General features: G+C 49.7%; 1 protein-coding gene across 1 annotated transcript in view; it reads right to left on the bottom strand.

Moving 5' to 3' along the window:
• The window catches only part of SGIP1 (SH3GL interacting endocytic adaptor 1), a 47045-nt gene extending 38704 nt beyond the window's left edge, over positions 1-8341 (bottom strand). Inside the window, exon 1 of the mRNA XM_088060224.1 lies at positions 8033-8341. Coding sequence (XP_087916350.1) covers positions 8033-8042 — 10 coding nt within the window. The 5' untranslated portion in view covers positions 8043-8341. The remainder of the gene's footprint in view (positions 1-8032) is intronic.
• Between the last annotated feature and the right edge of the window lie 4758 nt (positions 8342-13099).

Raw genomic sequence — 13099 nt, 5'->3', positions numbered from 1 at the left:
TTCCTTGGAAAAATACAGATAAAAGCTGGAAAATTTGGTTCTGATCAGAAATTTGGGTAGAAATGCACCGAAGGAGGAGCAGGGTTAGTCCAGGAATGGGAATGTGGGAATGTGGGAATGTGGGAATGAAGGATCTCGCTCCAGCGGACAGAGGTGATCCAAAATCCCGCAGCTGATCCCGAATCCAGCCTCATTCCCAGCCCTGAGGGTAATTCAGTCTCTGAACTCTGCCCGAGGGGGGTGAATTCACATCCAGCCCCTTTTCCCAGCCCATTCCAGGTGGGAAGGGATCCCAGGATGTTCTGTGGGCACCCCTGGGTTTGGGGCTGTGACCCCCTGTCCCAGAGCAGGATCCATTCCCACATTCCCAGAGGGATTTGGGCTCCCAGGACCTCCCCAGATCTTCTGCACCTTCTGCCCTTTGCCAGCTCCCCAAATATTCACGGAATCGGAGCCGGGAGCTCCGAGGGCTGGGAATGCTGGGGGTGAAACCTGCCCCAGGCACAGTGAGGGAACACCGGCTGCTTTGGAATCACGGAATTTTTAGGCTGGAAAAACCCCCCAAGATCCAGAAATCCAAATCCAACCATTCCCAGCACTGCCAAGGCCACCACTGTCCCCAAGTGCCACATCCACAGGGCTTGAAATTCCTCCTCAGGGAATTTCCAGGGCTGGGAAAAAAACCCTTTCCATGAAGAAATATTCCCAAAAATCCAACCAAAACCTCCCTGGCATTAAACACAGCCAGGCACAAAGCCCTGGGCTGGATCAGCTCAGCTCAAACACCTCAGGGACAAGATTCCAGCTGCAGAATATTCCCAGGATTCGGGAATACACCCCAAAGCACGGAAATGATCCATATCCCACATGGAATAAACCACACAGGGCAGGGCTCGAGCCCAAAGCAAAACTTGGGATTGGGAGAAAAACTCTCCTTAAAATCCACGGCAACCCCAGCAGGATTCGTCCCAAAAAACCCAAAAATCCAGGATCCATTCCAAAATTCCATCATTATTCGGAATTAATTATTAATATTAACTCCGATAACAATGTGTAGATTTAACGAGTTCCATAAATGGAGCATTAAATATTATATTATTTATTATATATTTATATTATTTTTATTTGCTTTAAATATGTGTTTTATATAATATTTTTATTATATATTTTCTATATCATATATATTTATATATTATATATAATTTTTATATATAAAATATATAATTTATATATATAAAATATATAAATATATATATATATATATTTATATATTATTTATTTAATGTATTTGTGGAGCTGCTGAGGCAAGGGCAGGCTGGGAAACCTCATCTTTCCTGCTCCAGCTTATCCCAAAATTCCTGCAATTTTCCACAAATTAATCCCAATTTGAGATTTTAAATTCCTGACCATGCATAGGTGAAGAATTTTAAGATTTTTTTTCCTCCTTACATCACCTAAAACCCAAACAATTTAACACAAATGACACCAAAATCTATCAGAATTTAAACACAAATTAAAAAGTGCCGATTCCAGAAGTGCTTTTCCAAGGTTGGGATGGGTCAGGAATATTTCCCAGCTAATACAGGATTTAAAATCTGCTTTTAAACAATCTTATCCTTGTCAGCACCAATCCAGTGTAAACTGGGATGTGCTGGGGAATTCCCACTTCCCAATCCCATCTCAAAACTTCCTGTACTGGGGAGGAGATGTTGGTAGGAGAAGGGCAGGAATTCCTACAGGACAGCCCCAAAATCTCTGGCTCCAGGAATTAAAATGGGGAAAAAAAATTGAAAAAAAAAATTAAAATGGGGAAAAAAATTAAGATGGGGAAAAAAATTAAGATGGGGAAAAAAATTAAGATGGGGAAAAAAATTAAGATGGGGAAAAAAAATTAAGATGGGGGAAAAAATTAAGTGGGGGAAAAAATTAAGTGGGGGAAAAAATTAAGTGGGGGAAAAAATTAAGTGGGGGAAAAAATTAAGTGGGGGAAAAAATTAAGTGGGGGAAAAAATTAAGTGGGGGAAAAAATTAAGTGGGGGAAAAAATTAAGTGGGGGAAAAAATTAAGTGGGGGAAAAAATTAAGTGGGGGAAGAAATTAAGTGGGGGAAAAAATTAAGTGGGGGAAAAAATTAAGTGGGGCAAAAAATTAAGTGGGGGAAAAAATTAAGTGGGGAAAAAATTAAGTGGGGGAAAAAATTAAGTGGGGAAAAAATTAAGTGGGGGAAAAATTAAGTGGGGGAAAAAATTAAGTGGGGAAAATTTAAAACAGGAAAAAAAATTAAAATGGGAAAAAAAATTAAAATGGGAAAAAAATTAACTTAAAATTTTAAAAAAGCCCCCAACACCTAAAAGGAAATTCTAATGAAAATAAATCCATTTCTGAGGATTCCAGTACAAAACCTCAGCAGCTGGAAGCACTTCCAGCCTCGATCCTCTTTCATTCCCACAGAAGGAGCAGAAAACCCTTCGGAAGTGCCCAGGAACAGCCGCCTGCAACGGAATTTTGCTTCCAAACAAAGAGCTGAGCTCCTCAATGGCTGGCAGAGCAAACAGGGCCACACTTTGTGCTCCTGGGAAAAGCTCATTCCCTGAAAATCCACCTGCGCGGCCATCAAGGGATTGGATTTGATTTTTTGGGATTTTTTGGGATTTTTCCTCCTAAAGCTGGGGGGAAAATGAAGAAAAAGCACGGCCTGGGGTTAAAGAAATGAGTTAAAAAATCGGCTGGTGGGAAAAAGGGAAAATGGGAATGAGGCACCCCCTCCCTTCCCGAGGCAGATGGATCCTCACTGACAGGTTTGGAGCATCCCAACGCTTCCAGGTCACTGCTCTGGGGAGGAGCTCTGCAATCCCCTCCTTCCCAAGTTTTCCTTCATGCTCCTCCTCTCCAATCCTGGTATTGGATCGGGATTCCCACCACAAACTCTGGATAAATCCCATTCTCCTTCATGTTCCTGCAATCCCAAAATTGGATCGGGATTCCCACCACAAACTCTGGATAAATCCATTTGCCTTCATGTTCCTCCAATCCCAAAAAATGGGATTCCTGCCACAAGCTCTGGATAAATCCCGTTTCCCTTCGTGTTTCTCCTTTCCAGTCCCAATATTGGATCGGGATTCCTGCCAAACTAGATAAATCCCATTTTCCTTCATGTTCCTGCAATCCCAAAATTGGGGTTGGATTCCCGTCACAAACTCTGGATAAATCCCGTTTTCCTTCATGTTCCTCCAATCCCAAAATTTGAGGTTCCTGCCACAAGCTCTGGAAAAATCCCATTTTCCTTCATGCTCCTCCTCTCCAATCCCAAAACTGAGTGGGGATTCCTGCAATAAACTCTGGATAAATCCCGTTTTCCTTCATGTTCCTCCAATCCCAACATTAGATTGAGATTCCTGCCACAAATTCTGGATAAATCCCATTTTCCTTCACTTTCCTCCTCTCCAATCCCAAAATTTGGTTTGGATTCCTGTCACAAACCCTGGATAAATCCCATTTTCCTTCATGTTCCTCCAATCCCAGCATTGGATCAGGATTCCCACCAAAAACTCCGGGTCAATCCCATTTCACACCTCCAACACCTCTGGGGGCTCAACACCAACATTTCCAGCCGGATTCCCACCCAAATCCACGTTTTTAACGGATAAAACCCCGCACCGGGGGAGGCTCAAGGTGAGCAGCACCCGACTTCACCTGGAATTTTTTTCCTACAATCCCTAAAACCCGACTGAGGCTGGTGAATCACACAGGAAATTCCTGCCTTGGCAGGAAAATCCCAAATTCCCGCCTTTGGGAGCCGCTTCCAGATTCCCAAGGGCACATTTTAAACTGGGCTCATCCCAAGGAGGAGTTTTGCCATTTTTTTTTAAGGTTTTGCCGCCTTTTTCCAGGATTTTGCCACTTTTTTTTTCCCCTCCCAAGTTTTGCCATAATTTTTGTTTTAGGTTTTGCCACATTTCTGAGGTTTTGCCTTTTCATTTTTGAACCCCAAACCTGAGAGCTCCAGAGCTTTTTCTCTTCCAAACTTTTCACTTCCAAGGCTTCATTTCCACAAAATTCCTCCTTGAGAGCTCAAACCCACCTGGATCAGCCCCCAAAAACATCCCAAAAGTCCTAAAGGACATTTTTGGCCTGGAGAGTGGTGGGATGTCCCCAACCCTCAGCCCATCCAGGGACACGGGAGGAGCCAAATCCATGGATCAAGCTCAGCATTCCCTGGGCTGGCCATGGAAAAAGAGGGGAAAAAATCATCTCCTACATCCCAAGAAAGTTGTTTCCTTCCCAGTTCTGCAGAAAATTCCAAATCGAAACCCCCAAATTTCCCTCCTCCAGTCCAAACCCCCAAATTTCCCTCCTCCAATCCAAACCCCCAAATTTTCCTGGATTATTTCCTTGCCGAGTCCTGCACCGAGTGCGTTCAACCAAAATCTACCGGGACGAGACCACCCAAAAATCAAATCAAGTCAGTTTTCAATCAGCACAGAGGGATTTTGGGATGTTCCATCGATGTCTCCGGCATTCCGAAAACGGAGACGGCCACGGCTAAAAGAAGATTCCGGGAAAATTCTCCCGGTCTGGATGTGATTGCAGAATCCCAGACCGGTTTGGGTTGGGAGGGACCTTAAATTCCATCTCATCTCAGCCCTGCCGTGGGCTTGGACACCTTCCACTATTCCCAGCTGGACAGAACATTCCCATGGAAATTCCCTGAGTGACCGAACTTCCCAGTTGGAAGAGATTCCGAGAAATTCTCGCTCTGGGAAGGCTTCTCCCCCATTTTGGGGTCTGGAGAAGCACGGGGAGCAGGAAAAGCGGGAGTGACTTTCTCCGGAGGAACCGCGTCCGCTCCTCTCTTCCCGATATCCCAGAGCTCCTCCCTGATCAGCGATTCCCAAACTTCATGGAAGCCTCCCAAGGCCCTGGAGACGCGGCAGAGGATTCCAAAAGGAGTCCAACCCGTTCCGTGCCCGGCTGTTCACCTCCACCGCCCGCCCGGGGCGCTTCCGAGCGTTTCACAATCCCGAGGGAACATCCAAAGCCGTCATTGCACACCTGAGGCACCTCGGGGGGGTTGAATCCCCATCCCAGCCCTGCTTCCCACCTGGCTGAGTGAAGCCAAGAGCAGCAAATCCATGGGATGTTCCTGCATCCCATCATCCCAGCCCTCCGTGGAGGGGGAGGAATTCCCACTGCTGGAGACACCTTTGGCTGGGCTCCGGGAATATCTCCCAAACTCGGGGGGTTTTTTGGGCATTTTTTGGATATCCATGAACAAGAAACACTTTTCCGTTCCCAGAGGAATGACAAAACATTCCATCTGTCGAGCACAACGTCCCTATCCAGCAAAAATCGCTCATCCCGCGCTCTTCCCCACGAGGAGAATTCGCTTTTTTCCCAAGGAAAAGGAATCCAAAGGAATCAGGAGCATCCCGGGGGTCCTGCGCCCCACCCGCCACTTCCAGCTCCCTGTCCAGCACCAAAAGTGATTGGAATAATTAATTACAGCCCTAATTAAACCCCTTTAAGACCCCTCACCACAAGGAACTTGCGGTGTTTTGTGCAGGTTTGAAAGTTTCAGCTCCAATTAAGCCAAGTTTGTTGAAACCATTGAATTAATTCTAATTAATATTAAATAAATATCGTTAAATAAATTGATTTAATCAATAATATTAAATATAAAGAAATAATAATAATAAAGAAATAGAAATATTGAATAATATTAAATAGAAATAAATTATATTAAATAGAAATAAATTATATTAAATAGAAATAAATTATATTAAATAGAAACAAATTATATTAAATAGAAATAAATATTAAATAGAAACAAATTATATTAAATAGAAATAAATATTAAATAGGAAAACTGATATTACATAGAAATAAATGATATGAAATATAAACAGAAAATATTAAATAGAAATAAATTATATTAAATAGAAATAAATTATATTAAATAGAAATAAATATTAAATAGGAAAACTGATATTACATAGAAATAAATGATATGAAATATAAACAGAAAATATTAAATAGAAACAAATATTAAATGGAAATAAATTATATTAAATATAAATAAATATTAAATAGAAATAAATGATAATAAATGTAAATAATATTAAATACAAATAAAATGCTAACAAATTATATTAAATATAAATCAATAATATTAAATATAAATAATATTAAACAGAAATAAATAATATTAAATAAATCACCCCTGAGAGGGGCCAGACTTGCAGCAGGATCTTGAAGTTCCACTTCCCACAAATCCAACCAATTTCCAACTACTTCAAAACTCAAAAAAACCTGCAAAAACCCCAGGAATTATTCCAGATTTCCCAACTTCTGTTCTAGGTTTGCATCAACCACTGGGGGAACGTTTCAAGCTGTTTAATAATTCCCTTTTTATCAAGAGTATTTCAATTTTTTCCCCAATTTTTTTTTTTTCCATGCATGGCTGGGTCATGGAAGGTGATTCCACGTCCCATTCCATGGGCCACAGCCCCGGATCCATCTCCAGCGTGGGGCTGGGCAGTGACCAAAGCTCCTGCCAGGCCCAAATCCTCAAGGAATGAAAACAACCCCAAAAAAAACCCCAAAACCCCAAATCCCAAAAGAGCCTCAAACCCCCAATTTACTTCCCCTGAGCAGCCTCAAAACTGAATAAAATCACTCAAACCAAGGCCTACAACACGACAACTTCCATTTATCCAGATGAATTCCTCCCTAAAAGTTGGGATTTGGGGAGAAGCCGGGTTTTTATTGGCGTTTTCCCTGCCGTGACCTGCCCCTGTGGTGGGATGGGTTTGATGTCATGGGCTAAAATTAAAACCTCGTTTGCTTGTGACTCTCGTCAGCACCAGGGAAAGCAGGGAAAGCTTTCCCTGGGATCCAAAGGATGACAAAACTCATTTCCTTCACACCCAATCGTCCAAACCCCGTCCTGGGAAAGGCCATTCCATGTGCCACACGCGGCCGTGACGACGCCTGGATTCTTGGGATCGGGGAAATATCTTAAATCCATAAAATTTCCATGGATCCCGGGGCCTCTCCAGGTGAATTTGGGCAGGGGGCAGCCCCAGATTTCAGGGATACTCCGGGAAGCAGCCCAATTTCTGCCTGTCATCCCGGGAAAGCTCCCTGGGTTGGAAGTGGCTCCACCGAGCCAGGCCCTGCTGCTGCCACCAAGGGGCCAGAAATCCCCCAAAATTCAATATATTTTGCTCTTGTGAGGCCTGGAGCAGCCATTCTACTAAAATAGAATTAAATCCAAGACAACCTTTCCCTGCATCCTGCTCCAGGAGGAATTAAAATGATAAATAATAAAGGAGAGCTTTACATACGGCCGAGACAGACGACAGAGGATAAAATTCCTGTCATGCCCAGAGGCTTTTCCCACACAGGATCAGACACGGCTCCCTGAAGCATCCTGTGCCTGGAGCCCGTATTCCCTCCTCATTCCCATTTTTTATGCCAAGAAACCCCAATCCAACATCTCCTCCTCCCTCCCCAGACCGGCATCTCCACGACACGACAAGAAAAAAAAAAAAAAATTAAAACCAAAAAAAATCATCTCCAGTTCCAATTTTTCCTCTTTTCCCCCCGAAACGCGGCTCATCCATCCAGGGAAAAGCGCCGGATCCCATCTGTCAGCTGCACACCCCCAGCTCCATCCTCTGTGCGGCATCAAATAATCATTTCGGGATCTGAATCCCGACGGATCCAGCCGGCTCTGGGCTGGGGGAAGCGGCGGCTCCATGGAAAACCGGGAATTTGCCCAGCCCGAGCCGCCTGCACAGGGCTGGGGATGGAATTGCAAATAATCGCACGGGCTCGATATTATATCACCACCACCCTGCCGCTGGAATTGCCCGAGATTAGGAGGAGGGGAGGATTCCATTCCATTATTAATTATTATTATTATTTTATTTAGGAAAGGATCAAACCCCCCCCTCCCCGACCACCCCGGGCGCGGGATCGGCTCCTCCTCCTTCCCAAAGCCGGGAGAACGCGCCCGGCTCATCACTCACCTTCCATCATGGTGGCAGAATTGCATTCCTCAATTCCCGAGGAGCCTGGAAAAAAAAAACCACAGGAGAACGCGGTTCCCTCTCAGCTCGGCCTCGGCGCTTCCCGGGCGGCGGGGAGGAGGAGGAGGAGGAGGAGGAAGAGCCGGGAATGCCGCGGTTAGGGGCAGGCCATGGATGCTGCTGCGCCTGTATCACCTCCAGGATGGCATCGCGGAGGATGCTCGGAGAAAGGGAGGACGAGGCGGGCTCGGTGCCTCCCGCCCCGCACTCCTCACATGCGCGCTCGCTCCCGACACACCCCCCGGGAACACTCCAACCTATTTCCCAGATTTTTTTAATTTTTTTTTTCCCCCCCCACCCCTTTTTCCACCCTCCCCAAAAGCAGAACCCCTGTCCGCACCTCGTGACGCACTTCCCCTCCTTTAATCCTATTGCGGCCAGCCCGATTAATTCCCGGCCGCTGTCAGATTAGGAGCGCGCGGGGTTGGGAATGGGGGGAAAGGGATCAATCCCGGCTGGAAAAGGGAGAGGAGCGGGGTGAGAGCTCGGGGATGAGAGCTCGGGCCCTCCTGGGAGCCTCTCCCAGCCATCCCAGGGATAAATCCATCGCTGACGTCACGGCGCCAGCAATTAGCCCCGAAAGGAGGATGCGGGAGGAATTTCTCCCCGACTGCTTCCAGCAGCGCCCGGGAATTAATCTGGCATGAAGGAAAAGCGGAGCGGGGAACAAAAGAGGCGGAGGGGAGGAGCGGGGGGGCTGCGAGCGCTGGGGCCGCGCTGTGCCCGTGTCCCCCCCGGGATGTCACCGTGTCCTGTGTCCCCATGGTGCCACCCTGCTCTGTGTCCCCCCCGGGATGTCACCCTGCCCTGTGTCCCTATAATGTCACCATGTGCTGTGTCCCCATGGTGCCACCCTGTCCCCTTCAATGCCACCCTGTCCTGTGTCCCCCCCCCCCCCCAATGCCACTCCCAGCACCGTTTCCCCCTGGAAAAGCCCCCCTGGAGGTTTGTGGGTCCCTCACCCCCTTCCCAACCTGTTCCCACTGCGGGGGGAGGCTCAGCCTGAATTGTCGGCATCGCTCCTGTTTTATCCAAAAAACCGGGATTTAAACCCGGCCCTCCGGATTCGGCTGGGAAGATCCCAAAGTCCGGTTATTTTTTATCCCGTGGCAGGAAAGGTGAAAAACTCCCCCAGACTTCTCCAGGATCCTCATCCCGGCTCTTTCCCCGCTTCCAAACCCCCCCAAAAACCGGGATTGTCTCCATCAGCTCCCGCGGAGGAGCCGCTCCTGCCCCTCCAGGACACAACAGCGGAGTTTTGGGGACAACCCGCGCTGCCCGGGGTGGCTTTTCAACGTGACAGCCGAGCGGGGATGGAAAAACTTCCCTTGTACCGCTCACCCCGCATCAGCATCTTTGGGATCATCCCCGCAGCCCCACCTGCTCCTCAGGATTTCTCTCTGCTCGGGAGCAACGCCCGCATCATTTCTCCCATCCGAAACAAAACAAAAGTAAAAAACCCAAACAAACAAAAAAAAGTAGTTTTCATGAATGAAAATCAATTTTTTTGCCCCGTTAAAATGTAATTTTTCTAGTAAGAAAGGAAAAAAAAAAAGAAGACAAAAAAAACAAACAAATTTTTTTCCCACTCCCATTTTAAAATATTAATCCAAAAGCCAAGCGCCTCCTCTGAGGGTCTGGATAAACCAGGGAGGGAACAGGAGCTCAGCACTGCCCAGCTGGTGGGAAATGCCACAGGGATGGGATTATTGAGCAGATGGTTCCTTTAATCCCACAGGAGCTCCTGTGACCTGCCTGCCCCGCTTCCAGCACAGCCAAGGGAATTCCGGTTGTAATCCCAGGCTGGGCACAACCCCTGGAATGTTCCTCTGTCCCCTCAGCCCAGGCTGGCACTCGGTGATGGGCAGGCAACTTCCAAATTGCCCAAATTCCTCCTGGATGCACCAAAACAGCACCAATCCCCCCAAAAATTCACGGAGGCTCCAGAATTCCCATCCCTGGGACAGGGTCTGGAGCAATCCTAAGGGAAAGCGGGAATGGGATGAGTTTTGGGGTCCTTCCCAACCAAAATCTGGGGATTTTGGGATCCCCCATCCTGTGGCTCGGGGCCATCCGGGGCAGAGCCCCCTCCCCACGGTTCCTGAGGGCTGAGATTCCTTCACCAGACGGGGAGAGCCAGGATATCCCTGCCAATCCCTTCCCAGGCCATGGATAAAAAAATCTTTCCAAATTTTCCCGTTTCAGCGCTGGGTTTGGGCAGCAGCCCCCCCCCCCGTCACTCCTGGGAATCCTTTGGCTGCTGCTCATCCATCCCAGCTTTCCCCTGGGATATCTCAGCCTTGCGAGGCTCCTCCTGCCACGGGGGGAGGCCAAAACCCCCCAAAAATCAGCCCCACCCCAAGGACACCCCAGAGCTGCTCCTGGAGCGGGCTCATCCCAAAACCAGGCGGGCGCAGGGAGAGCCGGGTCCCGCTGGAGCGTTCCCACCTCCCTGGGGAGGAGGCACCAAACGCCCCTTCACGAGCCAAAACCACTCCCAAACTCCGCAATTTCACTTCCAAACTCCCTCGGACAATTCCAGTGAAAAGCGCTGGAAATCTCCGGCAGCTCCCGAAGGAGACGCGCCGGGAGCTGCCGGCAGCAGATGAAGGCGAGAGCCCTGAAGATTATAAAAAAAAATAATTAAAAAAATAAAAAAAAATGAAATCCAAATAGAAAAATAAAACCGAAGGCAGCAAGTGAGTCACGGAGCGCATTACTCATCTCCCGGCAGAGTCAGCCCCAGCTCCATGTGACAGCCCGGCCCCGGAGCCGCGATGGGATTTGCTAAATAAAACCCCAATCCTCAGCCTCGGGCAGGACGTGGCCCTGGCAAATCCCGGCATTAGGAGCGGCCAGGGGTTGTTCTCACCGCCCCACGCCCCTTTGGATGGGCTGGAATTAAACCTGGATGGCTCCCGAAGGAATGAGCTGGGAGAGGCCGGAGCTGCGGCCCCAGCGTGGATCCCCTGGCCTGGGCACAGCAGGATGGGATTTCAGCCTTTGGCATCCTTCCCTATAAAACTGGGATTAGAGGAGACAAGGGCAGGGACAGCTCCCACTGTCCCAGGCTGCTCCAAACCCATCCAGCCTGGCCTTGGGCACTGCCAGGGATCCAGGGACAGCCCCAGCTGCTCTGGGAATTCTATCCCAGGGCCTGCCCACCCTGCCAGGGAACAATTCCTGCCCAAGATCCCATCCAGCCCTGCCCTCTGGCACTGGCAGCCATTCCCTGTGTCCTGTCCCTCCATCCCTTGTCCCCAGTCCCTCTCCAGCTCTCCTGGAGCCCCTTCAGGCCCTGCAAGGGGCTCTGAGCTCTCCCTGGGGCTGATTTACAGGATTCCCTCCTCCAAGGGTGAAGGCAGGGAAGGAGGATGGGCTCAGGGAGAACCCCCAGGAGCAGCTCCCCCATCCCTCCACGAGCTCAGGAGGGCACAGAGGGGACCAATCCTGAAAGTCCAGGTCCTGAAAATCCCGTGGCAGCACCTGGGAGGCTGAACCCGGACAGGCTGAACCCCAAACGCTCCTGGGGCAGCCCCACCTTGGGCTTTGGGCAGCCAAAACATTCCGTGAGAATCCAGAGTATCCCAGCTCATCCCAGGGCTGGACAATCCACGGGAACAACTCCTGCCAGCCCCCAGCTCATCCCAGGGCTGGAGCGGCTCCTGGATCAGGGAATGCAGCTGCCCCCAGCTCCACACGGAGCCTTTTCCTTCTGCTCCGTGAATCTCGGCATTCCCGGGCACAGAGAGCCGCTCCCACCGCGGGCAGCTGCTCCCGGGAGGACACCGGGGATGCGGGAATGAGCCCCCAGCCCGGGACACGGCAGCGAGAGGAGGAGGAGGAGGAGAGCTGGAGAACAGCGCTGGGAACTTTCTCATGGAGCCGCTCAAGGCACCAGGGGTGCAGGGAGCAGCCAAATTCCAGCAGGGAAGAGGCTCCCCAGGGAAGCGATGGGATCACAGCTGCACCCCTGACGTTCCCCACCGGGGCTCCGAAAATGCTCTGCACCCCAAACCCCCGCCCAGAGGACCCCAGAGGATCCCAATCCAGCCCTGGAATGAGCAATCCCCCGGGGACAGCCACTGAGGGGCACGAATTCCCTAAAACCGAGGATTTGGGGACAGAGCAGCGGGACAGCGGGAGCAGCACCCCCCATGTGCCAGCAGCTCCTCTCGGGGCCACCAAACCTCGCATTTGGGCCAGCAGGGTCCGGAGGCGCTGGGGACACAAGGGGGACACAAGGGGGGCACCGGGAGGGATTTACAGCTCCAGGACCGGCGCTGTCTCATTCCAGGCTTCCCCTGCACCCGGCGCGCAGAGGGTCCCGCACCCCCCCAGGAGCCGATTCCTGCTCAGAGCCCCACAAATCCAGGATCCAGCTCCCAAAACCCCATCCCTGCACACCCCACAACGGCTCCCACCTCCTCCTGCTCCCCTCCCCTCTCCTGGCCCAGCCCTGCGCCCTCCCCGCTGATAACCGGGGGCTGATCGGGGCAATCAGCACCTCCCCCGATGGGGACGAGGCGCAGCTGCCCCAGAACATCCAGAATTCATTCATCTTTATTTCTCAGGGAGGGAAAAAACCCGGAATTCAGGAGCACTGGCAAAGTCCTCATTTCACACCACCTGCCTCACCCCAAATATTATCGAAATATTATCGAGCCCATTCCATCAGCCCGGAATGTGGTTTGGGGTGGGAATGGATCCACCCCCTGCGCCCCCCTGCCTGCCTGGGGGTCTGTGCCGCACGAGTTGTTCCACCAATGCCCAGACCATTCCCATGGGTTTGGATTCCTGGTGCTGGGAGGGAGCTTTTGCCTCCTTTAGGTAAAATTTGGCAGCTGTGGAAAGAAATCCAGAGAAGCAAATTCTGCCCTGACATATTCCAGAGCTCCAGGAATGCCGCTGGAGCCTCTCATTAAAATTTAAGGTGTCTTTAGGTCCTGATCAGCTTTGGGCCTGCTAATAAAGGATGTTTAATTATTCTTAAAATTAACTTGTTCT

The sequence above is a fragment of the Pseudopodoces humilis genome, chromosome 10, assembly GCF_049639895.1.
Source record: "Pseudopodoces humilis isolate 2021_Gansu_Grassland_sample_001 chromosome 10, ASM4963989v1, whole genome shotgun sequence".
In the NCBI taxonomy this organism is placed as follows: domain Eukaryota; kingdom Metazoa; phylum Chordata; class Aves; order Passeriformes; family Paridae; genus Pseudopodoces; species Pseudopodoces humilis.
The sequence above is the reverse complement of the archived record's forward strand: the minus strand, read 5'-3'. Positions and strand labels throughout refer to the sequence as shown.